This window comes from Pipra filicauda, unplaced genomic scaffold (genome assembly GCF_003945595.2).
Source record: "Pipra filicauda isolate LSUMZ 115617 unplaced genomic scaffold, ASM394559v2 scaffold83_size3615187_pilon, whole genome shotgun sequence".
In the NCBI taxonomy this organism is placed as follows: Eukaryota; Metazoa; Chordata; class Aves; order Passeriformes; family Pipridae; genus Pipra; species Pipra filicauda.
In genome coordinates, this window is record NW_024105020.1 from 1,432,639 (window position 1) to 1,459,984 (window position 27,346).

Consider the following 27,346-nt stretch of genomic DNA (forward strand, 5'->3'; position numbering starts at 1 on the left):
AACAGAAGTCAATGAGACAGCAGTATGTTTCAGAGTAGTTTGATTCATTTCTGACCCCATGCACTTCCTCACTGCACCTTCTCCTGATCCCTTTCCAACTTCAAAATTGGTCCTTGACTTCTTGTTTCCAAGATACTCACTTTTCATCTTTTCTTGTTCATCAGGTACCCAGGACTCAGACTGTATTAAAAACTGATCCTGTAATAATCTTGGAAGTGAATGTTCAGTCTTACTCAGAAGCTTATGTGAAAAATCTTCACAATGTATAGCAACAGGCTTTCCTGCTTTTACACATGCCTTAGTATTCTTTCTGTGGGAAGAAATGGTACTGTAGGAATAAACCAAGTCTCCTACACCGGCATGAATCCTTTTTGTGGAGCTTCCACAGAGACAGTAAGGTTTGTCCAGAGGGAATCTTTAGGAACAGGACCCCACACTGCACACAATCTAACGAGGCAATAACAAAATGCAACATTAGGTACTTTATACTTGTGGTGAAGTGACAATGACACTTCTGTTCAATGACAGAACAGTTGAAAATATAACTCATCAGTGAAAAACTGTTTAATTTGCCATAGATCTTTTATTATAATGTTGAAAAATATCTGTACATTTATTGCGTGCACATTTTTTCTACTCCAAATAGCTATCCATAAGTCTGAAGATCCACATTCAGTAAAAACTTACAGTAAAAGGAAAGAACTTGCCTGTTCTGTAATCCTGGACTTGGTAACAATAGGTGTTCTGCATCAAATTTTCACTTTTTAAGTTTGTTCTGTAGCAAATCTGGAGCTGAAAACAAAGCTTTCTTTGACAGTAAGAAATTTCCTGGTTTTAAAAAGCTAAAAAGATTAAAGTTTGCAGGGATATCTTTACTAGAACACATTTTGTTCATACACCCATGAAGTAGGAGGAGATTTGGCTCTGATCTTTGAATCTGAGGGTATTCCCTATCAGAAGAAAGTATAACTAGGCATGAATTCAAAGCAGGGGGGAAAAAAAGTGGATATTTCTTGTTATTAAAAATACAGTCTATTTTCTCAGTACCTTGAAGGAATGCTATCAGTATCCAAAACACCATCCTAAATTTTAAAATGTTATTTCCGTATGGAGATCATAGAATCACAGAGTCACAGAATATGCTGAATTGGAAGGGACCCACAAGCATCATCAAATTCAAATCCTGACCCTGCACAGGACCATCCCCAAGACTCACATCGTATTCACAAGAGTAATAATAGCATTAACAGCATGGCCTACTGTATTTGAAAGATTTTAAATTTCCTCTTTGCGTGAAATTGATTTTAATATATATACACAATATAAAAAATTGTATATAAATATATATCAGTGTATTTATTTCCCTTAACACTGCATTTTTTTAATGCTGTATTCACATCAGTCTCAAAAGAGCCTTTAGTGAGGCATCCATACTAAGGAAAACTAAAATTTCATGGTTTGAGTATCACTATTGAATCAAAAAGAAATGTGGCAAAAAAAAGGTAACAAAAGCAAAACATTATACTTTCTAGTGGCATAATACACATTATACTTTCTAGTCAAATAATACAGAAAGCACTTAGGTTTGATCAACTGCATTAGAAAGGTGAAGTAAACCTGGAAGGCATTCACCAATTCACAATAATAACTTTCTGTTATATGTACAACTATATATAGAAAGAATATAGGTAGATTTAGCTTCATGCAAAATACTCCACATGATCTAGAATTAGTTCTTCACAGAACTCTCATACCTATAAAAACTTGTCTCAGTTCCCTAGACCTCTTCTATTGATTCACCTTATCATTATTCAGTTGAAGGACTGAAAAAAGCTCAAAAAAAGTTCAAAAAACACGGCCAGACTTCCAGATTGTAAAATCATGTACCTTCTGAAAGGAAAAAGAGTTGCAGGCATGTAGCCCATCCTGAGAGTCCAGCAGTATTTCCACAGGCTGTTCACCCAGTGTTAGCTGAGTGTGAGGATTTGAGTGTCAGTGGCATATGGTACCTCACCTGTTTCCAGAACTTAGAATTGGGTGACTGTGGGTGTGCAGTGTGCTGCTCTTTCCATTTGATGGTACCTTGCTGCTTAATAAGAAACCTAAGAGATTCCTGAAGCTTCCCATAAGTCCCAATTCTCTCCATTTCCAGAAGGATCACCTTTGTGTCATTTTGAATGAGGGCATTGTATAAAGCAATGTGTTGATCATAAGTAGGTTCTTTACAATTAATCAGCTGGTGTGTTAGAAGGATGATCAGCCGTCTGCTCCTCTGCATCCTCTTCTCAATTGCACTGGCTGTATCTAGCAATGTACAAGAAAGTTATGAGACCCTGATATTTCTTTTAGAACCCTTTTGTGTTTGGGCACTTCATTTTCATTGCTTTTTAACCAAAAATAACTTCCATCTCACTTCAGTCTGGTACAGTTTATTTATTAGAAGAAGGCCTTGCCCCGCCCCCCCCCAAAAAAAACCCCAACAACAAACCAAAGGGGGAAGCAGGGGGAAGAAAAAAGCAAAACAAGCAAAAAACCCCAAAACACAAAACTTTCCTTTCAAATGTTTTCTTTGGTTGTAACATTAATATTTTCACTGCTCTTAAAAAGTTTTAGGAATTATAGTCTAATGACCTAGAGTCAAGTTCTGTAGATTTGGATTACATCAAATTTGTGCTTGGTAAACAGTATCCGTGTAAGGAATCATGTTCTATTAAGTTCAGTGCTTTAAGAGACTGATCTTGCAATACTTACCCATGAAAACTAGTAATTTGGAGACTTTGGGGTGACTTGCTTCTAAGAGGCTTCTTTAGAGGCAGGAAGAATGTTAATTCTCCTGAGTTATAGCATGCTAAGTAATACACTAATCTCTGCGTCGGGTTGGTGTTCACCTTGGAGGGGTGGATCCAGACTTGCAGGGCATTTGTATGACAGCACAACTGAGGGTGTTTAGATTTCCCACTGCCATGTTAGACAGACCTGATCAATGGAACTGTGACTATGATGAACCTAGGAAACTCAAGAGCCAGCATGCTATGGGAGAAAATTCTGTATCAGCTTGGAAAGCTCCACATCAAGCCTCCAGGAGCTGCTTTTTCTCAATGACCTGCTGGGATGTCTATGGGAGGAAGACTGCAAATGAATGCTTGTCCAGTGAAACTCTCATCTCAGTTATAAGAGATTTCTGTGGTCTGTAGAATGAAAGCTGGAGTTGTTTTGGTGGGAGCATATGATGCTGGGCCAAAAGAAAGGAAGTGGGAGCCCAGATGAAGAAATTCAATGTAACGATTATTTAAGAAGCCAACTGATAAGCAGACATCACCAGCCAGCTCCATACGCATCCTCTTTTCCTTTGCTGGGGGCTGCCAGCCCGCTGCAAGGATCTTCTCAGTCTCAGAGAGGCCCAGCTTTTTCAGCTCCTTACTTTTTCAGGAAGAAAACTCTTTCAATGACTTCTCCATTCTCTTTCTTGGCTCTGGGACCATTTTGTGAAAACAATTTGCCTTTCTATGATGTTCACCAATTCAGACTCTTTTCATTTTCTTCTTTTTCATTAAGTTTTCCTGTTGTTAGGAGAATAGATACCTTGGAAGGTGAGAAAAATGAAGCTAAGGAGTTACTGCCATAGGTTTAGTTCCCATAATAACAACAATTAAAAAAAAAACCTTTCTCAGTTTTGAGGTGCAGTCCATTGTGCTCAGGACTGGAAGACCATGGACCTGAGGAGATATTAATTTCTCCATTTGGATTTCTGATGTTATACTTGTGGCAAGAGGAAAGACAGGGCTGCATGATGCAAATACTTTAACCGAAGGATTCATTGCAGCCTGTTCTATGAATTTTAGAAGTTTATGTGAGTTCAGAAACTGACAGAAAATATTGTGAGAGAAAAATACATCACAACTGTTACAGAAAAAAAATCAAGCATCTGAAGTCCAGCTAGGAGAGTATGTTAGCGGAAGTATAACATAAGCTTATCTGATTCTCAAAGCCTTTTCCAGTCCTTTGCCCATGGCCACAGCTGAAGATAGAACACTTGGCTACACAGAACATTGCTCCAGTGAAGTACAGTCATTCCTCTGATATTTGATCATGGTTTCTTGTATTACAGATACAGTGGCTCCAGCAGTGCTTTGCTAGATTCTGCAGCAAAGGATGCAATTGGCAGGAAAATGAGATCATGAGAATAATGGAGTAGAGGTAATGTTGGTGAAAACTCCTGGTTTGTTGGCTAGTATTTGCATTTGCAACTCTTCAGGTCACTGCTAGGTTGTAGAAAATGCCATTAATTGGTAAGACCAGGAAACAAAAAGAATGCTAGTTTAAGGAAGCATAATAGGAGTCCAACAGCTATGCAGTGCTGTTTATCACTTGAATCATTCTGTATAACTTTCCCTTTTACTGGAAGAACACAAGTTTCAAGTTACAAAGCTTTGCTCTGAAACCAAGAATCATAAGCATTTCTTGGAAAACTAATTCCATTTTATATACTCACTGCAATTTTATTTTTTTTTCCTAGAAATACATGGAGTTTTACAATGAAAAATATGAAAAACTATGATGCGTGTTCAGGAAGGATCACAATAACTCAAAGAGGCATTTCCTGTTTATCGTTGCTTAGAATGTTTTAATTGTAAGGTTTTGGATTTGGAAACCAGATAATGAAAGGCTCAAGATCAAAAGATGAACAAGAGTGGGGAGCATATGTGTAAAGTCCATCTTCCTGGAAGCAGAGAACTTTTAAGTGCTCTCAGTGGCAGGTAGATTAGAAACAGCTTTTCCACTCAAGTGAAAACATTTTTTGGGCATCAAAGTGGATAAGAAAGAGAAAAGGCAAAGGCTGGAAAAGTAGGCAAGAAGAGAAAAAGAAGAAAATGGTCAACACTTGTGGCATTTTTAGATTTTTGATTAAATCAGACCAAACAAGTCAAACAAAAGTTACTCACTGTCCCAGGCTGGCTTGGTGAGTCTTCTGTCTGTCACTTCTGGGTTACAGGCTTCCATTCATGCCTTCACTAAGTGAAAATGTCTTTGTTTTCATCCAATTTCTTAGAGCCCTTGTAAGTTCCACAGTTTTAACCTCAGTTGTATGCCATGCTCAGTTTTCTTCATGATTTCCATCCATAAACCACAGTTTTAGAGTAGTATCTCAGAAGAAAATATTAAACTGTCCCCAATCTCCTGAAGAGGTGGTGCAAGTTTTTGTCATTGACAGTTTTGTGAGCTACTCTTATCTCCTTGTGCTGGATCTGGGAACGATATGGCTCAGCAACTTTTGCAGCTTTTTTTTACATTTGTGTTGCAGTTTTTTCTCAAGGCCAGGCAGCCCTTTCACAACTCTCCAGCAGAGAAGAACATCAAAGATCCCACTCTCAGCTCAGGACAGATGAATGACACCTGGCCCACTGCAGATGACTTCAGAAATGTGTAACAGAAAATATGCCAGCTTAGGCTTCGTGCCTGCTTACTGACAGGGAGAGAAGATCTGCTCCACAGAATAACCAGAGCACAAGATAAACAGACAAATCAGCTCTGGAGGAGAGCAGATAGCAACTAGGTGACAGCAGTCATACAAGATAGTGTAAAGGTGTCCATATGGAAATTAGCACAGTTTAATTAACATGATTTCATCCTGTAAGACAAGGAAGTGGAAATAAAGCATACCAACTCTCTTCTAAATCAATGCTGGGAATTGTGTGAACAGAAAGTAGGTCATGTCAGTGAACAGAAGCTGAACTTCCTGTGACTCTAACGCCCTCATAACAGATTGAAAACCCCTGAGTGATAACAGCAAAGGTATTTCCTCAACTCAGTTTGTGGTTTTCTCATCTTCCTTGTATTGAGACAGCCAATCCTACTCTCAAGTAGTTTCGTTGTAGCTTTGCCCAGACAATGGCTGTGCAGTTACACTATCCAAAGAGCAGGTGTATGTTTGAAAGAGTCACGGGGTCACATTCCCTGCATATTTCAAGATGATAAACAATTTGTGCCCTTTCCCTGTAGCTTGCTTTTCTTAGCACACTGGTAAGCACGGGGTGCCTTTGTGTCACCCTGCCTGAAAGAGCAAACACACAGCTGCTGAAGAGATGAACATCAAGCTCAGGAATTTAAAGTGACCTCCCAGACACCTAAAAGAGACTAGAACCGCAGTTTGCTCATGCTTGACAAGTCATTTAGTGCATTATCAGACCTGAAACTTACCTTCTCCAGGATATATATCTCTCCCAAAAATACACAATTTATATCCACATTTATTTTCTAGAATATCTGGCATGATTTGATAAACAAAGTATTCCACAAAATTAGCTTCATTGGTGTGGTTTTTGGGGTAGATAACATATGCATCATATATCTTCCCATCTGTAAGGCAAAACAAGAGGAAACTGTATTGTGTTGGCATGAATTAGAGCTGTCTATTGCAAAAACTAGGAGAGAAATAAAAATATCAGTTCTTTGAAATAGATCTAAGAGGAAGCTCCTGCCTATCTGAATAATGTATATCATCGGGTGCATGTTTGGAAATTAGAGACTGTGCTCATTTATTTTCCATGCTCAGTTGTTATGTCCTGTGTGTTTGTACCTTTGGAGAACCTGAACTTTGTATTGTGAAGGATGAATCCCAGGGTATATAGAGTAAGATTTCAATTGAGCAACGCATATTAGCACGAAATAGAGATGAAGCTCAGCATTTGTTATTTCAGTGATACAATGGGCTGTTAATAGACTTGGTCTCTCAGGACTTAAATTCTTCCGTCTTGAAGATATTACTCATCATTACCACAAGATATCATACTTCTGAGTGAAAAGCTCCATTCAGAAGTCTTATAGTCAGAATCAAGTACAAAGTTAAATATTTATTTAGCTCTTGTTTATTTATTTATTTAAATATTTATTTCTCTCAAATACATTTTCCATTACAGCATTTTTATTCTAATCCCAAAAGTTTAATTTCTTTCTTTCCAGTGGAGATCCTTTCTTTTGTTCCTGTCTGAGGTTCTTGCTCAAACTGTCCTAACAATAGATCCTATGAGGAGCAGCTGAGGGAGTTGGGGTTGTTTAGCCGGGAGAAGAGGAGGCTCAGGGGTGACCTTATATCGCTCTCTACAGCTACCTGAAAGGAGGTTTTAGCCAGGTGGGGGTCAGTCTCTTCTCCCAGGCAACCGGCAATAGGACAAGAGGACATAGTCTTAAGCTATACCATGGGAGGTTTAGGTTGCATATTAGGAAGAATTTCTTCACAGAAAAGGTAATTAGATACTGGAATGTACTGCCCAGGGTGTTGGTGGAGTCACTGTCCCTGGAAGTATTTAGATCACAGGTGCAAGATCCCAGTGCCTGGTTAGCTCTGTTGATTTTATTGGTAAGGAACTGGATTTGGTCTCTTAAAAACATGTACCACATCATGTCATTAAGCCCTGCCTGCCCTTCAGCTGCCACTGCAGAGGGCTTCAAGTCTTGTTTAAGTCCTAAGGTAGCTCCAACGGACTATCTGCTTAGAGCTAGACAGCTGAACACAGCACAAGTCTCCAGTGTTCTTGTCCATTGATGAAAACTTCCGTGTGTGCACCTTCATTGCATGCAACTAAATTTAGATGTCTTGATCTTGAGCTGAAGTCCACCTATAATACTGGATGGGGTGTATTCCTCCCAAAAATGTCTTACACAATATTCTTATCTTTCTTTTTGGCTTATAAAAATAGTGTTGCTCTAACACATGTCTTTAACACATTAGCCAGCAGGTTTGTTCCTCTGCTTTAGAGAACACATAACGAGTACAGTTAATAGCACCATAAATTGGATTTTCAAAGTCATTCAATGTTTTCTGGCAAATACTTTCGTTTTAAAAAACTATGAAACCAGGATTGAATCGCTCTTTTATGTAATATATCACTACAGAACCCAGGAAACAAGGGAATGTAAAGGGTTTCCAGAGCTATGTATGATTTCTCTTAACTAAAGGCTTAAGAAAGCAAAGGATCAGTCTAAGGTGTCATATGAGTTAGCAATCAAATATCAAATAAATTAATTTCTGTATGATTTCTCATTTCCTTTTTTTAAACTTTGTTTCTCAAATCTTACTCACCGTCCTTGACGGAGTAGGGCTGAAATATCTCCCGATACAATAGGACGATATCAGCTCGGAAGGACTGATAAAGTATAACCGAGACTGCTATTGCAACTAGGAGAATTAGAGATCCTGCTATCAAGAGGACATTACAAAGAACCACTGCAAAGTAGAGGGATATATTGTTAGCCATAGAGAAGTTAACCTGTGTGCTGAAAATTTAGCCTTCTGTTATAGCTTTAAGGAGCTCAAAACAGAGATAACAAAGCTTTTTCCTTCCCCAGTTTGTGTAGCCAACACAGAGACCCCTAAACTAGAAGCATATTAAGAGTAGATAATTAGCATTTACTTTGTTGAATCCAGACCTACTGATACTAAATACCGCAGATGACAATGACGTTTAAGTATTTTGTAACTCTGTAAAAGTGTTAATAACACAACCAGGAACAATGTTCAAACATTTTTTAAGATGTCTAAGCCTATACATGAAAACCGTTAAGTGTCCACAAAAGGACAAGGCTTCTGGCATGATTGCACAAACAGGGTACAAGGAAGCATGATGTGCCTGTAATGAAATCTTCGATGTAAGAACTAAGTACACCAAACAAGCAGGAAAACAGAACATGTCTTGCTCGTAAAAATAAAATAAACTGCGCTAAAGTCAGATGATGTTCTCTCCTACCTTTTCCTTTAAAGAGGGTCAAGGAGCATAAAATAGCAATGATGAGTAAGAAAAAATGGGAAAGAAAGTAGCCACCCACTTTAGTTCCAGCTTCCCTCATGGAAGAGCTCTTGAATCTCACCACCTTCATCTTAGAGATGAAGACTTATCAAGGATAGATTCAGACTAACTAGATATAAGGAAGAAATTTTTTACATTTAGGGTGGTAAAACACTGGAACACATTGCCCAGAGAAACTGTGGAAGGTGTCCTTCCAATGGCTGAGGTGTTAGGCCTAGATAACCTTTAAAAGTCCATTCCAACCCAAACCATTCTATAAATTTATGATTCTATAAAGAAGGCAATCACCAACCCTGTGCTAGTCTAGGACATGATTGTGATTAACACTCTTCTAGAAGAGAGCTGCATTTCTATCATAACCCAGTTAGACACATTTTTGCAACAGTCCATTTTTCCTCATGTTCTGTGATTCATGGAGCAGAAGTCAATCTAGATATGTGCATCCTCTAGATAACATCTAGTTCTGCTATAGCAGGAGAGAAGGCGTGGTAGAAGCAAGGTCATTTCATACATACTCACTTCAAACTAGAAAGACAGAATCTTAATCTACAGACTATTACAGTCACAAAGCTGAAGAAGATACTCTTGACCTATGTCCTGCATGTACAGAATTCACCAGGATTCAGTATTGAAAAAACTATCAATTCCAGATGGCCAAGATTGAAATTAAAATATCAAAAGCTTTCTACAGCAATTACACAAAAAGGATTCATTATTCCATTGCAGGGAAGATTAATGGCAATTGTTTCATAGTAGAAATCTGTTCCTAAGCCAATGAAAAAGATACCAAAGTCTTCTCCACTTGGTTGTAACATGTAACATTTAGAAGCACATTTTCCCTTTTCTCTGGTAGGATGTGAGGTAAATCCATCACTATTTTCACACTCTTTACATTTTTTCTTTGCCATTTAAAGGGAGAAGGAAACATCAGGCTTGTGATGAAGCTTACCTCACCAGAACTAGATTTGAGGAAAACACCTTCTGATAAGATTGAAGTGAGTAAGAAAACAGTTCCTTTTATGGTGAAGTTTGACTGTTTTGTATTTTTCACAGTGCCGCATGATACCTATGAAGGAATCTTGTCTTTGTCCACACCTTCAAATTTTATTATTTGATCCATTTTCCTGGTCAATTACACACACACTCACAAAATGAGGAAACTCCTGACACTGCCTGGTGAGGACGACCCAAGCAGCAGAACTTGACACTGTTTCTTATTGATTCATTTGTTGACAGTGCCTATCACAACATTACTATTACTGTTGTAATGCATGTCTCTATAAGCATCTATAGAAGAAACAGGTTCCAACAACAACTTCTGCAATTATGAACCTAAAAAACTGTTTATGTTTGGTTTTGTACTGATTAGATCAAGGCTGGAAAAGAAGTGATAAATTTCCTGTGCTTATGCAACTTGTAAAGCATCAGACAAGAATTCCACAGAGGTCTTCCTGGAAGAGGAAGTTCAATTTCCAGCAGGACTCTCATTTTTCTGGAATAAATCAGCTCTCTTCAGGACAATGGGAGCAAGTGCCACAAGTCCCTGAACAAAGTTGAATAGATCCTGTTGTTCCATTTGACTTTGCTGCATCATTTAGTGGCAGACAGTTCATGAGTAGGCTGTCTTCTATTTATTTATATTCAAGAGCAATGGGAATACAGAACTATCAGCTCACAAGAAACAATATTGGAGAGGCCAGAGAAAACAAGCCAGAAAACAACTTTTGAAGGATTTCCTGATGAACTCCAGAGCAGTTTTTTCTAACTTCTCTGACTTCTAAGACGGATGCACTTCCAGACAGTAAAGGCAGAGATCTGAGTCTGGAATTCCTGTCCACATCAATCCACCAAATATGAGTCAAAAGGTTAGGTTCAGCATTAAGTATCTTTGAGGAAGAACAGAGCTGATGCTTTGGGCTGACCTTTATCTCTGCTTTGAATGACTGGAATTTATAGTGTTTTCCAGAGAAGAGGGTTCATGCTAGAATGATTTGTGGTCCTCTGGGCATTTTATACTTCCTCCTGAATAAGAACCGAGGAATGCTCAGGGAGAAATAAGATGATGCTTGTAGGTCAGACACATGAAAAGCCACCTCCAGTTATTTAACAAGCCCTGAATCAAGATAATGAACTAAAAAGCAGTGACAGCTTATATATTAATAAAGAGGGAAGGAGTTGAAAGGTATTCAGAAAGTCCATATGTTCCCTAGCAGACAGGTTAAAAGAGATGCTAAAGGGATGTTCCTGTCCTTGCTGGTAGAAGGAGATAACACATTCACTGTTTCTGCAATTACTTGTCATTGCCTCTGTCTCAGGAGCTAACAGCTTCCCTCCCTCCACCAGCAGAGATACTTTTGTGAGCATTCATCCATTGAGTTATCAATGACCTGAACTGACGTGAACAGTGTAGATGATTAATTTCCTCGTTCTTGAGCGGTGGCATCTTTCAGCGTAAGAGATACCAAGCAACTGCAGAGGGCAACTGAGAATAGTCTGGCAGGTAGAGTTGCTGTCTCTTGCCAGGTGTGCAGCAAGACTAGATTTGTCTTTACCATGAAATGTGGAAGAAAAGGGAATTAAAAGTTGTCACAAATGTATTAGCCTTAGTGACCAGAGGCACACTACTGCAGTGACACAGACAATTTCAGAGCATATGAGAAGACATGTCTCATGGCAGAAAGAGAATGTAAAATCTGGGATGCTCACCATCTGTGGCATTAAAAAGGAAGATATAGTACTGAAAGGTCTGTAGGAAATGGGATCTGAAGAGGTATTATGACTCATGAAGTGTTGGTGAGGGAGTCAGAAGATACCAAACAGCTTCAGCCAAAGAAGGGACAGAAAGGATGGGAAATAGTGTGGAAGATGGGTTCCATATTGACTACAGGTGATCAAAGTCTAGGCAAGGGTTGAATAAGAAAAAAATTGAGAAATCTTCCACAGCAGAAGGAGAAGCAACCTCTAAATGTAGCAGCAGCAACAGCAGCTGAAAGATGCAGGGACATTAGCACCTCCTAATGGAGTCGAGAACACAGCTGCAGAGACTGTCAAATGTCAGCATTTTTATTATCTTCAGAGGGAAGCCGTCATTGTTCTAGCATAAATATTGCTCAGCTGTGTGAGGAGTGAGTGAAGAAAACTAAAGCAGAGCACAGCTACTTCTGGACGCATCATTGCTTACACCAACAGTGCTGAGGAGCAGAAGCAGACAGCTTGTCAATAGCAGCAACAAGGAGAAAGGAACAGGTATCCACGCAAAAAGGGCAGCAGCAAAAGGGGGATCACAGTCAAGAGCTTTCAAGAACATTTACTGAAGACTTATGGATAAAAAACAAAAGAAGATTTGTCTACAACAGAAGTCAGATTAAATGATTCACTGGATGAATACAGAATATGTTACGCTCTTTCCTTCAACTAGTCTGTGATACAGGACCAATAAAGGAGTTGCATTGCTGAACTAGAGTGAGCTGAACCTGTTACTCAGTTTCCTTCCCTTTCATTGCAAGTACACTCCCACGCTCAAATACTGCAGTGCAGAGCTGGTGTGCTTCCAGCTTCCTTGAGTGATGCTATGCTCACACTCACTTATCTAACCAAAACATCTGCCACCTTCCTCTGTAAGGATGTGGTGCTATGCTGCTGTTATAATTCACCTACATGCCTTCTAGCCTTGGCTACGGCAAGGAAAAATGTCTAGTCCTGGAAGCCATGATCCTGTAAAAAGTTATGGGCAGTCAAGAATACTGGAGAACATGGATCTGTGCACACCCTGTGATCACAATGCACTTGATTTTACTCTTCCCACCATTCACTTATCTAAAAATAATCCCTGTTTAAGGCCTTGACATTTATTCTCCAGATCCTCAACAAAAGAGAGCAGGTTTAGATTAGATATTAGGAAGAATTTCTTTACTCAGAGTGTGGTGAGGCACTGGAACGGGTTGCCCAAAGAAGCTGTGGATGTCCCATCCCTGGTGGAGCTTTGAGCAACCTGGTCTAGTGAAAGATGTCACTGCCTGTGGCAGGGAGGGTGGAACTAGATGATCTTTAAAAGTCCCTTACAGCCCAAACCATTCTGTGATTCTTGGTGGTTCAGCATATCTGAAGGGATAAGAAAGGAAACCATTGACAGCAGCTTCTCCTTGTGCCTTCACAGACAAAATAGCATTTTCTGCCATAGGAATCTAACCTACGAATGCTGGTAACAGTGCTTAGAGATCTGCCTATCCCTGTTAAAAAAAAAAAAAAAATCCCATATGAGCTAAGGATCATTCCCGTCCCCACCATTTACTGCCTTGGATTTTTCTTCTGTTTCAGGTACTCCTGAAACAAAACCAAGGGAAAGCCTTGGAAGTGCTACTGATGCCTCTGTGTGGCACAGAGTGAATCTCTCTCAGAGAGAGAAGATAAAGAGACTCCAAAGAAGTTAGTCACACTTCAGTCAAAAAAAAGGCACTACAGTGGATGCAGTATGGGAAAGAAGGCAAATCAACTGGCAAACCAGCAGCTGAAACTCTTATTTTTAAAGTTTGCCTATTTTCTGCCGTGGTTTCACACTAGAAGCAACGGTTTGTCACAGTGGAGAAATAACCTACAAACAGGATATTCTTATCACAGGGCTGATACAGTCACGCTCTGTTCTGTATATTTCATCTCTTGCTGATACTGTTTGAATAATGCCCCACGCACACAACAGAATTTACCCCAAGGACTTTCAGCCATGAGAATTTTGCCACTGGCTTGAATATGTGGGAAAGAAGCAGGCTGTTTTTCTTACTAGCAGAAACTTTCTTACCAACCAAAGCAATAAACTCACCAACATATTTCGAACTGAGTTCAAAATGTAAAAATCAAAATGAAATATCTTACCCTCAAATTGTGTTCTGAGTTGTAACGTCACTGTGACTCTTGTGTTGTGCATTGCATTCAATGCTATACATGTGAAATTTGACTGCAGATCCTCCATTTTTACTTCAGTTATATTCAAAGTGGTCTCTTCATAGTATGCTTGCGCATGTCCTTCAAAACTAACAGAGAGAGAAAGAGCTGGTACCATTGGTTTTAGTGGCTAGGCACAGTTTGCATAGAGGAAAGATTATTCTGTGTTATATGCACTTACAAATGTGTTTCTTCATGAAATCTTGTAAAATTGTAGTGTTTTGCTGGGATGTTATTCACATCCCAGATGACAGCAGACATTGGCTGTTTCTTAATCCCCAGGAGGGCCTGACATTTCAGAGACAAAGCAGCACCTAATCAAGACACAGAGAGATGTAAACATTCCTTGATGAAAAATGTAATTTTATTTTCCTCATAACATCTTTTTCTACAAATCTTCATATGACTTGTGAGTTTTGTCTTAATGATTTTGACATATTTTTCTGAACTACTGCTGACAAAATGATGCATAGAAAAGACCCAAAAAGAATAAGTAAAATGAAATTTAACAAAAGATCTTATAAGACGCCAAGGATTACAAAAGGAATTGTTTATATTTATTATGATGAAGGCAATGTACATTTTACTTGTGATGTGTAACACATGTAATTGGCTATTGAGAAACCTGGAAAGTATATGCTGGTTTACACACAAATGTACATAGACAATAACACATTTAAATTTTAGTATTTATTATTTTGCATAAGTCTTGTGTGCAGAGTGTTATCTTGGATTTTATACAAGCTGGACAAAAGTAAAGTAAACCTGTCCAAGTAAAATTAAACCAGGAAAATATTTATTATATATTTGTCATTAGGAAATATTCGTTCCAAAGTAAACATCACCATTGCACTAAAAGAAGGTATAAATAAAACATGTTAAATTGTTTCCATGTAAATCTGCATCTAAGGAGGACTTAGATAAGATTATGAAATCTTATGATTAAATCATGAATTGGTATTTGAGAGCATGGAGAAATACCTTCATTTTTGCAAACAAGGGACAATAGTACCAGTACAACAAGTAGGTTTTATATGTAAAGTGAATTTGCTTCATGTAAGCAGTGCCAGATTACTTATTGTCCCAGACGGGTAGACAGAGCCCACAGTGCACTATACTCTGACCATCTTACTAGAGAAAGCTTTTCCTGGAGAACAGATCTAATTCACATCTAATAATGTGAAGAGACAACTGGGGGAAAGAGAAAAAAATAATGGTAATGCAAGTCAACATGGTAAGTTTATGAGCCACAGCATGTGGCACCTCAAAGAGGGGTGTGGGCCCCTGCAGTACTTGCTACCAGAGCAGTCTTGCTGTAGGACAGAAACAGTAGAGTGGTAATTGTGATCCCTGCTCCCACTGGCCCAGCTTCACCCCACTTGCCCTGGGAGACAGGCATCCTGGATTGCCTATTTACGTTTCAGATGGGTTTGGTCACTTGCTGGCGAGGTCCACTTTTCTGCACTGACTATACAGAAATCCCAGACAACTCTCACTCCTACCAGAAACACCTTGCTCTGATGGTTCAAGTTACCCAAGATTAATCTGAATCACTGAGAACATCTACAGGCCTAAACAAAATGGAGGGAGGGAGCAAGCTCTACCTCGTGAGTTCTCCAACCAGCTATTTCTAAGTTCACTCCTTGGTCCTGTCTTTCACCCCCTCCCAGTATCTTCCTGGTAGATCAGACTGGTCTGATCCATGCTAGCCAACACGGACATGAGAGAGGCAGCGTTCCTCAGCCTCAGGGCCAGCGACCAGCCCCTTCCTCTCCTTCACTCCTCAACAGAGACAGAGGCACTGTCTCCACGTGGGGACTGAAAGTAACATGGAGTAGGTCTAATTGCAAGAACAGGCCATCTTTCCCTTTTAAGGGGTACCATCAAGCAGTTTCAAGGGATTTAGCTAAAGTCCTCTTTGAAGTTGATGGAAGCTGTCACCCCTTCAGCTGAGACGTAATGATTCACTGTGTGACTAATACTAGTCTATCCCAGTGAGAGTAGAAGAGGTTATTTAAATCCCCTTAAACTACACTTCATACCTAAAAAACCCATCAGTTATCTCTAACTTCACACAACTGTGCTAGCAGTGAATTAAATCTCGTAAACATCGTGATGCAAAACTGTAATGAAAAATAAAAATCTTCTGGAAGATCCCCATATTTGCTAGGCCATAACAAAATGTTAATTTAAAAACAATTTGAAGTTTGTACTCACCAAGCTCCACTTCTATTACTTCTTTATTCTTTGGAAATAAGATTTGAGGAGGTAGAGGTGAGTGTTTTGCTTTAGAAATAAAAGAGGAAAAGAAAGCACATCTTAGAAAGTTGTGAAAATGCATTTTGTAAGATAACATCTGTAATCTGTACAGTTAATATTTTATGATCACAAAACAGAATTGCAAACTAACAGTGTTTCACATGCCTGTTGGAAAAATCTGGTTTTAATCCTATAACCAAATATTTCTGGGGAGTAAGTAGATGTTAATAGTTTCAGTATTTTCTACTCATTTATTTAATTTTTAAGTTTGTACATAAAGAGCAAGGAAAAAACTTAGTTTCTGAAGTACTGGTTTAGCTGCTGAGTGGGGAAAAAAAATCAAATGTAGTTATAGGCTTTGTTTTCTCAGCTGCTTTTTTTTTTCAAGAGATACAGAGATTCCTTCCAACAATGGAGAAATTACTCATATCCACTATATGAAACAGCTAATATATACTTTTTTACAGTATCTGAACTGGTAACCCTCTAGCCCACAGCTGCCTGCCCATGTTCTTCTGTTTCCCCCATCTTCTGAAGACTCTGTGCTGTCTGTGCACCTCTTGCTGCACACAACTGCTTCCCTTTACATCAGTCTACATGACAGTGAGCATTCCTCATCATAGAATGCTGCAGCCATAAAATCTTAAAGTTATGAAAAGATCAAGTCCAACCATTAACCCAGCACTGCTGTATTCACCAAGTGAACTCCAAGTGCCACATCTACCTGCCTTTTGAATAGTTCCAGGAATGGTGATTCCATCATTTCCCTGGGCAGCCTATTCCAATGCCTGACTACCCTTTCAGTGAAAAATTTTTCTTATATCCAATCTAAACCTCCCTTAGTACAACTTTATGCCATTTCCTATAATTATCTTCCAGAAGGAATACTATTTTTCTTTGACATATTTGTTTTTTATTCTCACTAATAATTGCTGTGAACATGTCCAAATTACATCCAACCATTTGAATTAGGCATTAATATATTTCAGAATTTTTTCTCTTTATGCATTTTTCTTCTTTTCTTGCCTTTTATACTGTCTCATATTTCCCACTGCAAATGCATTGCTTGCTATTGTTTTCCTCATTAAACTTTTCCAACTCAAGGCACATCCGTGAAACCCATATAACCTATATACCCTAAAAAAATCTGCAGGACTCATTTATGCCTCTGCTTCCCAGACTACCAGAAAAGCAGTTCTCTTTACCCATCCTAACTGTTTCTAATTTTCATTAACTGGATCTGATAAAATAGAAGTGTGGACAGAGCCAGTAGCTCTAGCTAGCTGAATATGCTAAGTTCTTAGCTGCCAGCATTCAGAGGCAGAAGGTCCTCTGGATCAGTATGGATTTGCAAGGCAACAGGAATGTACATAATAATTTAGTATTATTAACAAAACTTAACAGCTCCACTCATCAGCATGCTAATTTTAAGGTCTGATAAAACCTCAAAGAAGTTTTCATTAAAGACTTTGAATTTAGCAAAAACTGGAGCAGATATGACAGACCCAGCTCATATTTCACGTTATGTTGCAATCTCTTCTTTCTGCAAAGATTTCAAAAGAAAATCAGATTGACTTCAAAATCTGCCTGAATGTAACACAGGCTTTTATAAATTTGAATGATTTTATGCCAAATAAAACCCAGACATTTTTATTATAACCCAGGCAGAACAATATTCCTGGCCAGTTAGAGAAGTTTTGATGGAAGTACATTCAAACAAAAATTGTTAGGCAGAGAAGTGACATGAAGACCAACATGGTATTAAACAGCATAGGAGGAAAGGCACCAGATTGTCTAAGTTACTGTACTAGGTCTCAGCTCAAATCTGCCTTTTGTCCAGCTCAGAATAATTAGAACAAACTCTCCTACTGAGATGTGGGCACAGCAGCAAAAACTACAAGAAAGGCTCCTACACTCCAAATCTGCATTCTGCCCACATGCTGGGTGCCTCCCCACAGCAAATGAACATTACTTGTTTTTGAAAAAAACAAACAAACAAACAAACAAAACAACAAAAAAAACCTAAACAAAACAACAACAAAAAACCCTGCACAAGCCAAGCTCAACCCCTCCACCACCCCTCAATAAAAGGTCTTTCTGACTGTTTTGCTACTGATCTGGTTGCAGAACTGAAAACACATTTTGAAGTTTTGCAAGTTGATGCAACATGAAAGTGCTGATGTCTGTGTGCTATTCCCTGACCACATCCAAATCCAAATCCTCCCTGAGAAGACTGCATCCTAGAGGCACCCCAAAGTCCACATGCCTCAGTCATGTTGGCCATGTTCAAAATCACAAAGACACAGTAATTGCTGAGCTCCACTCATTTTCTGTCTCTATATATATATCTTGTTCATTTTGTCTCATCCAAGACAAATCTAAAGATTTTTTCAAACCTACTATCAAATAAATGTTAGATAATCAAGATGGACCAAAAGGCATTGGGTTATAGGTTATCAACACATCAGTGATATAATGATCACCAGATGATCCTCACTAGCTACAAATTCTACTCCTCTCAAACAAATAGAAAGCAGAGCATTGTGACATCCCTCTAAGGAGATCCTTCATTTCAGAAATAAGTGCTACCAGACAGCTCTGTGAACCACAGAACATAATCAGAGTCCCCAGTAAAAAGCTGAACATGACCAGGCCTGACTTTACCCCATCTTGGTCCATTTCGATTTTCATCCACAAAATTCACCTTAAAAGGCTAATCTAAAGCTTAATTAAGAAGATAAATAAACCAACTGAAAGTCCTTTTTTCTTTAATGTAAAAAAGGGGGTTCCTTTGCTCTAAGTTGACATTAGTCTATTTTATCTTAGGAAGCTACAAAATGACTGCCTTACCCTCACTTACAAAAATTCTTGTTGCTGATGCATTAAACACATTTCCTTTATGAGTATAAATAAACTGACAAGTATAATAACCATCATCCTCCCTTGTTGGGTTCTCAATATAAATGTATTTTTCGTGCTTGAAGTATCTCTGTCCCTGAAGAGGTTTGCAGTCCTGGAAAACAAAAATTTATTTGGTTGCAAGTAGCTTTTCACAGTATTCTGATCTACACTGGCACTCTCGGGGGGTTTATTTACCTTATACCACTGGACGATAGTAGCATTCTTATAGTTATCAATGGTAGGACAAACAATTTTTCCTCTTTTAGTGTCATTTGGGTAACGAATCTGACTTGGGAAACATACTCCTTGCTTGTATGAATGCACTTGCACACTCACGTTGAATGACTTTGTGCGATTTGTTGAACTTTAAAAACGGAATAAAGGTATGTCAATTATAGTATTTATATACAGAATTTATTAAATATTTTTTTAAATGTGAGTCGTGTTCTATAAACCTGTGGATGATTATTTTACTTCAGTGACAGATTGATTTTAATGATCTATTATAAAAATAGCAATTGCAGGATGAAAACTTACGAAAAGTTATGGGGAAAAAGGCATCATTTCCCCACATAATAATTAGAAGATGTTAATAAAATGTGTATGTTTCTTGCTAGTCTTACACCTTTCATTTTTCAATGTGGCACTTACAGATGTGTTACACAAGTGTAGTTTCCAGAATCCTCTCTAGAAGTTGGCAGAAACCAAAGAAATCGTTCTAAGGAAAATATTCGTGATCCCTCCTCTTCTGCAGGAATTATTTTGTTAGTATCCATGTGATACCAGGTGACTTTCACAGATGAACTCCGTTTGGGACATTTTATAACTAAAGCCTCACCTTCCATTGGATCAACTGTAAATGAACAAAAGATTAACATTTTAGATGAATTAAACCTTTGCCCCACTGAGACAGAGGAGAACTTGACATTCCTGAATCAGCAGGCCAGTCATGTCCCTCTGCCTTCCTTGGGCTTTCAGAGATGACACATTGAAAGCTTATTCTCACCAGATTTTTTTCTTTTGATTTTGTTTATCTTGAATTATGGAGCCATTTTTTTCCAAAAATAGTAATTCATCTATGAGACTGAAACAAACAAACAAATCTCTAGATTCTAACCAGACACATGCTAAAAAATATGAGGATTTAATTGAAAAAATAGTGATTTCTTACAATGAACTTCTTATGTAAATCTTAGCCTGAAATACTGTTTTTATTCAAAAGAGGAATTAAAACACAAAGAAAAATACTGGCTTTAATGCTGCACTATGAAGTTAGCTTTCCTTACCTCAATATCATGAATAATTATTTATAAAATACATAAGTGGTTTTGTTCTGGCTTTTTAAGGCAGAAAAAGGAAGTTGATTTTTTTTTCATGGAAGAAAAGAATCATAGATGGAGGAAGCCTATAGATTAGATCCTTAGGTAAAAAAAAACCCAACCAAACAAAAACACAAAAGTAGAGCTTCTCTCTGAAGTTCATGAAAATGTGGGGGGGAAAAATGAAAGAAATATAACAGACTGAAAGGAAGAATTTGATGAGAAGGTGGGACAGTGAAAAGCTGCTAGAAATATATAAGAGACAAATAAGAAGTTTAGGACAATAAACCACACATGCTCACACATAAGAAAAAAGAGGAACAAGTTGGGAGTAAAACACTACATTCTTTAATAATTTTTTTAACTGCATATACTCCTATTTTTCAGTACTGAAACTGATCCAGAGAAACTTGAATCAAGCAATTTTGACAAACATTTGAGTGCTCAGGCACCTGAACAGTGAAACGCCTACTGAAAAAAGAAATACTAATCTGAAAGTTATATTGCATGTTGAGAAGAGAAAGATGAGGAAATGAGCATGGGTAGTGATGATAGTGATGGAGTGATGATAGTGATGATAGTGATGGAGCTTGGCAGAGGAACTGCAGTAGATAAGGAAACATAAAAATGAGAGTAAACAACCAAACAGGTAACCAAAATAGAGAGTATCTATCAAAATTGACACTTTGTGAGAGTATTGCCACCACTTGGCTTTAGACACATAGGTGCACAAATCAGATGGTGAGCCTCTCTACATGGTGAATTCTTCTGCTTTGGTTCTTTCTAAAGAAGCAGTCCATCTCCACTGATATTAGGTATCATCTTGCTTACTAATTCAGGCACCTAAATTAGCCACATCAGGTATGAATACCCTCAACCTCATCATTTTAACAGCATTCCCACCCATCAGCCTTGCAAAGACAGTGGGACATATCAGGGGTGTCAGAAAAGGCAACATTGTCCCACCAAAAGTGAAACACATTGGAAATACAACTTTCTCTGGGGAAAATTAGTAGGGAGAGGGAAGACATGGAAAAAGAGAGGCCTCATCTAAACTCAATTACTTCAGTGAAAATTATTTTGGTAAATTCTTCAGCAGGATTTGGCATCTTAATAAATCTAATTTGTTTGAATCTTAGCATTTATATTGTAAAATTGACAATATGGGGAAATATTTAGAGATCATATCATACAAAATTTTTCAGATAAATAAGCATCTCAGCTAGAGAATGGAAGTACATGAGGGCTGGGTAACACTATGTCACTGGACAGCAATATACAGCTGAGTCAGAAGAGCTGACCCACCAGAAAGAGCTTACTGTTCTGAACATCCCTCATATGCAGAGAAATGTTGTTGTTAAATTGCACTTTTCAGTTAATACCCCCAAATCTGGGACATTAAAGAGCATTTTTATTGAGCAGAGCACCCAGTTACACCCCTGATTCAGCAGGCTGCATATGCACAGGTCCTGTTCAGGGCAATCTAAGCATGCTCTTGGAGACATTGCCTGGCTGGGACCTTGAGCAACAGCTACTCTCAAGTTCTTTCAAAAAGACCTTTTTCTTTCTGTTTGCAGAGATGTCAAGTGGCAGAGTAGAACCTAGACTTGATGTTGTAGAAACGGACAGTACTTGCTGTTTTTTAGTATACAGAGAAAACACACCAAGTTTTTAAGTCATGATTTGCAGCTTGAGATAAACTCAGTAATTTTAGGTTTAAAACTAAAACTACCAATTTGGAAACAGCCTACACATTTCTACAGAACAAACTTCATCAGAAAGTATTTTTAAAATGTGACTTACATGGTTCAGTTGTCATGGAAATCGAGAGGAAGGTAGATAGGAAGATGAAATCTGCATACCCCATCATATTTCTAAACCAAAAAGAAAAACATTGGTATCTTAGAATATACTCTGACTGCATCAAAAATACTGTACTGATGTACATTGACTAACAGAAAATGTTATCATGCAGTGATAAACTGCATCATGTGAGCTGCTCTGTACAGCATATCTGTGTGTGTGGTTTTGAAACTTTGAGGAGATGTTCTTTGTTCTATTATCAGTGCAATAGCTGATGTTCCATTGGAACTACTGTTATGACTTACTTTAGGGGTCAGGGAATTACTCTGCCATGGTAGGCCTCAGGCAGAAGCCTCTTTTCACTTGGTTGCTTCTTTCTTTTTAAGGAAGCTAAATGTACAGTGGCATTCTTTTCATAGTCAAGTGCAGAAAAATTATACCTCAACTTAGAAAAGAACATATCCTGGGTTAGAAAATATATACCCTGGCTTTGAAGGAAGGTTACATCCAATCAGCTACTTAGGTGCACAACACCTTTTTGGCTTTCTAAGGAAATGGAGGTGTTTTCAGTGACAGCTCCTCTAGGTAAGTGTTTAGCAGTAAGAACAAAACCAGGTGAGTGCCATCAAAAACGCTAACCTGAAAGGGAACTGAAAAAATGGACTGGAAAGGTAGGTAAAGGAAAATATATTATATTTATGTAACAGCAGTAGGGCAAATCCCATCCTTCACTGATGTTTTCATTTGTGTCTAACTGATATGGACCTTCTTGTAATTCCCATCTCATGATGTGGCTCAAGAACTCCACAGCAAACCACTTTATTAGAAAAACTGATCATTTGATCATGGACATTAGGTTGATCCAGGAATACCTCAGGAGACAGTAGGCATGCAATGCAGCTATATTACGTAGCTGTAAGCATTCTACTTACCATTAATAAAGCCTTCCCTTGAATGCTGTCCTTCACTGCAGATCACAGAGTGGTGGATTCTATTATCATGTATGAGTAAGAAGCACTCCCACGGTACTACAGATAATTGGCAAGCTTTCAGGAGAAATCAAGTTAGAAATTAATTATAATTAATCTTGCAGAGAGTGAGCAGAAGTAGTGAAAAACAGGCAAGAAACGTAAGTACCATCATCACACTTATGGTAAGGAAATTTTATTTCAATGCCAAAGATTTCCAAACTAAATAAACATTGACAGACCTTATCAAGGCCTACATTTTTGCCAAGTCTGAAATTCACAACAGATTCAATTTTGAGCTTTCACAAATGTCACCAGCTTTTTATTGATTTGGAAAGTTTCTTCTTTTAGAAGGTTTAATAACATCCATAGGGCTATTCTAAAACTGTGAAAAATAATAACAAAACTTAGTATTGGAAGAGAAAAGTGTGAGAATTTCAATGTAGGTATTGTGCAGGGATATTCACAAATCACAGGAAAGATGAGGTTTAGACCAAAAAAAGCAGAGTCTCAGCATTAATGTCACAGCAGGGCTGATGCCATGTCTTTTACAGAAAGCGAGTGAACAGCCAATGTGTGTGAGGAGTGCTATTTGCTTTCATTAGAGCAGGACAAAAGCACCACATGCAAGTGTAAGTCTATTGACTTCATTAATTCTAAGGAAACTTTAGGCCAGGTGAATAGATTTTTAGAGGATACTTTTGAACATAACAAACATCAGGACTTTTGCCCTGGAAGAACTTAACAAGCTGGCCCAGAACAGGGTTCATGAGTGACCTGGGTCAGGACAAACCCTCAGGAGAGGGTCACAAAACAGCACACAACAAAACTCAGAGCATTATTTCTAACACTACCATGGACCAAAAATACCCTGACTATTCCTTCTCTGCTGAGAGCCTTTTCCCAGCAAGTGTTTGGTTCTGTTCCAGGAACTTATTTGCCCCCAACAAGGTATACCAGCAGTTATCCTAACTGCCCTACTATTTTTTAGAGCTATTTTGTTTAAGCAACTGATACCTCAGCAAGATGACAAAAAGTAAAACAATTGATTTTTAAAGGAAAATCAGTTTCATAGACTAAGTTTGGAGACTTTGGAGGTCTCTCTCTTTGGAGGTCTATGTTTGGAGGTCCTTTCTCATTTGATATTTTATTTGTATGTGTCTATTATGCATTTGGCCACAAGTAATACCATTAGCAGAGATATTGGAGAGTCCCTTATTGCCAGTGCTATTGCAGCCCTAGAAATGGAAGGCTGCTGATTAAGAGAAACTTATGAGGAGCTGTGCTTTCTCTGTTTAAGAGAAACTTATGAGGAGCTGTGCTTTCTCTGTTTTTGAGATACAGCTTTGTTCAGGAAGGGAGCCAATTACTTGCTCTCAAAAACTTTTCTAACAAGTACCAGAATGATTCAGGAGTAAGAAATTTATAATTTCTTGTCTCCATACTTGCTACCAGCCTGCACCAAAAGAGTGTAAAATATTTGAGCTTTATTGATTTTCCCTCCATTTTTAAGCTACCTTGTACTGGCAGCAGTTTAAGTAGAGTTTAGGGTTTGTGTGTATGAACACAGACAATATATGAGGCTCTAATTAAAGAGGAATGTTCCCTGAAAATACAAAGAGATCAGGCAATTAAAAGAACAATGTGATTCTGTTTGCATTTTCCAAAGAGGGCAGCAAACATCAAATTACCTCAATACGAACTGAAGCAGAGTTTACAGTTCTAGACAGAAAATATCAAGAGATGAACTGGTTCTATAGTGCCTTACAGCTTGTGGCATTACTCTGCACAAAGCAAAATTAAGGCATCCATATGTCCATGATCCTTAGGTCAAATGAAAAGAGTATTCTGAGGCACAAAACAAAGGCAGTAAGACACCTCATGTCCCATAGTCAAAAGAAGTTTCCATAGCTTGAAGCACTGAGAAACAAAGGCCATAATTTCTGGAAATAATTATGCACTTTCTGCTTTTGCAGTTTCATTTAGAATGTTTGTTTTATTACATTTGTCTAATGTGAAACTCACATAACATATTTTTGGGTCCTCAGTATACCATAAGTTTAGATTGCTAATATTAAGAGGGGAAAAAAGATACAGAGACATTTTCCATAAATCTCTTTCTTCCTATAGCTCAGAATAAAAATTTCAGTGTGATGCTGAAAAAGCACTAGATCCAAAACTTGGGATAACTACCTGAGTATGTCAAAACCTGGCTTCTAATGATTCAATATCAAAGGAAGGTGAAAGAACTGGGATCCCTCTATGTACATTGCAGAAGCAGTACTCTATAGGGCTTAACCCATTATTTCTCCAAAGGCAGCTGTCTTAGTAATATATTTCTGATTTTCTTTCCAAAATTGTAATTGGCAACAAAATGTTTATAGTACTGTTTATAAAAGTTACAAACATTATAAAGGCACCATACTTTGCATGCTAACAAAACTTGGAAACATTATTGCAATTTCTACTTTAAAAAGCTTAACAGATTTTACAATGTAAACATACCATAAAAGAGAAGTTGTGTGAGATTTGTTTACTAAGACATAAAACCCACATACCTTTTGAAAGTGATTTTCATTCTTTTAACAAACCAGAAAATCCATTCTGACTGAAAATGGGCTGTTAAAATAGCAACAGTAAAACTGTACTTATTCCAGAACTAACATTCACAAGAGTTAAGAACTACACTAGTTACAGTGTAAAATTTAGGAATTTCAATATCAAAATATGGAAATGTTAGAATTCTTAAAACTATTTTGAAGAAAGTACATAAATATATTAAACTCTGATAAGTCAATTATTCAGTAAAGATTTTCTGTGTCTCTCACTTATTAGTAAAACTGTATGCCAGAAAACTGAGGCCAAATCCATTTCTAAATACACTTCACTATAAAATAAATCTTTATTTTGGTCCCAACATTGTCTATCATGGAAGCATATCCACTATTCTAATCTAGTATTATTTTTTGAGATAAAGAAGCACATAAGTGAACTGAATAAAAACTTTTTTGTCAAATCCTACAATTATTTTTGGTTAAATGATAATATAAAAATTTGACCTACCATCTGGAAAATTCAGAGAAGTGGCTTGTTCTCTGTGACTGGGTCTTTTGCACTGATTTCTCTGCTTAGCTTGTACCAAACATTACTGGAAACTCTTTATCTGGCTTGTGCAGTTCGTATCTGCATAGCAAAATACACTGCTTAATCCTGAGACACCTCCCACTGAAGAGAGCAGTGACTCTCTTCAGCATGCAAATGACTGTAGTAATTACCTTAAATATCTATCAGAGGTGGCATCTCATAGTTCAAATCAATCAGATATCTTTTACCACTAGCATAGTTTTTCCATTAATTGCAAATTATTCCATTTTAGTACCATTATATTGCAATAAATATACTGGCTGGGGAGGACAAAGAAGGGACACTCAGATGACAGAGACTGCTTTGAAACATTCTGCTTGAAAACAAGTGACAGCTTTGCCTGGTCTAGTCAGGTGAAAGCTTCTTGAGAACAGCTCTAAAATTCCCTGGTGAATCAGGAATAGTTTTTAGTGAAGGAAACTGCTTCACTGAAGCTAAACTGAACAAAGAAGGTGCTGAGAAACCAGTTTTCTGCATCATCAGCTAAATTAAGTCTCTGAGGGAAAGATTTTATTCTGTGGTTATTCAAATTCTTATTTTTTTTCCCCTGGGAGAGTTATGAATACCATTTGTCCCTTCCAGTGTTCCTGGGACTCTACTGTCAGCATGCAGCAACTCCACATCAATACACAAAGATGTACCAATCCTATTCCAGTATGCAAAAATCTCATTGATGTCACACCCTTGCTCTCCCCAGTTCTTGGTACAGCGCTTCCTTTGAAGTGGTCTGGGGGTTGCGTTTCTCATATGACCCAGAAGATGCAAAAGAGCTAAAAAAACCCCACCTGCAACAATGACATCTCACAATGCTTTGGTCAACCAGTCAGGGTCAGATCAGACCCCTATCTTAAAAAGTTCACAAACTACTCCTTGCTCAGGTTTGTGAAGTTTCATCAACATCAAGGTCTTCCTCATTTCCTGATGTGAGAGACTTGGAAAAAAGTCTGGCGTAACCATCTGCATTCAGTGGTAGGTTCAACATCCTCTAAACACAACATGTTAGGTTACTCTGGGGAAAGGTTGAATACATTCAGGTAAAGCTAACTTCCATTGCCTGGACACAAAATAGGTTATTCTATCGTAAAGTCCACTGAAACTGAGATCAGAGATTCTTATAGTGTTGCTGCACACCTCAGAAGAGCCCTTCATCCTGTAGTTTGCTACCCATGCCCATGTTGTTCCCAGATCATGGTGCAGGCAAGAATTGAGC

General features: G+C 38.1%; 1 protein-coding gene across 1 annotated transcript; it reads right to left on the reverse strand.

The window, feature by feature from the left end:
• Positions 1 to 563: 563 nt before the first annotated feature.
• On the reverse strand, positions 564 to 26,108 carry IL1RL1 (interleukin 1 receptor like 1). The gene is made up of 14 exons (XM_039390559.1): positions 26,056 to 26,108; positions 25,551 to 25,611; positions 22,957 to 23,070; positions 22,025 to 22,095; positions 19,554 to 19,755; positions 19,098 to 19,266; positions 18,852 to 19,014; positions 15,960 to 16,028; positions 13,924 to 14,056; positions 13,674 to 13,831; positions 8,081 to 8,224; positions 6,199 to 6,357; positions 2,015 to 2,304; positions 564 to 792 (listed from the first exon to the last, which is right to left on the reverse strand). Exons 4-14 carry the CDS (start codon positions 22,089 to 22,091, stop codon positions 673 to 675), a joined length of 1,674 nt encoding a protein of 557 aa, XP_039246493.1. The 5' UTR covers positions 22,092 to 22,095; positions 22,957 to 23,070; positions 25,551 to 25,611; positions 26,056 to 26,108; the 3' UTR covers positions 564 to 672.
• Positions 26,109 to 27,346: the final 1,238 nt, after the last annotated feature.

Excerpts from the sequence above, each read along its gene's own strand:
- IL1RL1 (XM_039390559.1), bottom strand. The coding sequence starts at position 22,091 with ATGATGGGGTATGCAGATTTCATCTTCCTATCTACCTTCCTCTCGATT. Across the intron at positions 14,057-15,959 it reads AGTAATAGAAGTGGAGCTTG|GTGCTGCTTTGTCTCTGAAA; the intron begins GTGAGTACAAAC and ends TGTCTTGATTAG. Across the intron at positions 8,225-13,673 it reads ACTCAGAACACAATTTGAGG|TGGTTCTTTGTAATGTCCTC; the intron begins GTAAGATATTTC and ends TCTACTTTGCAG.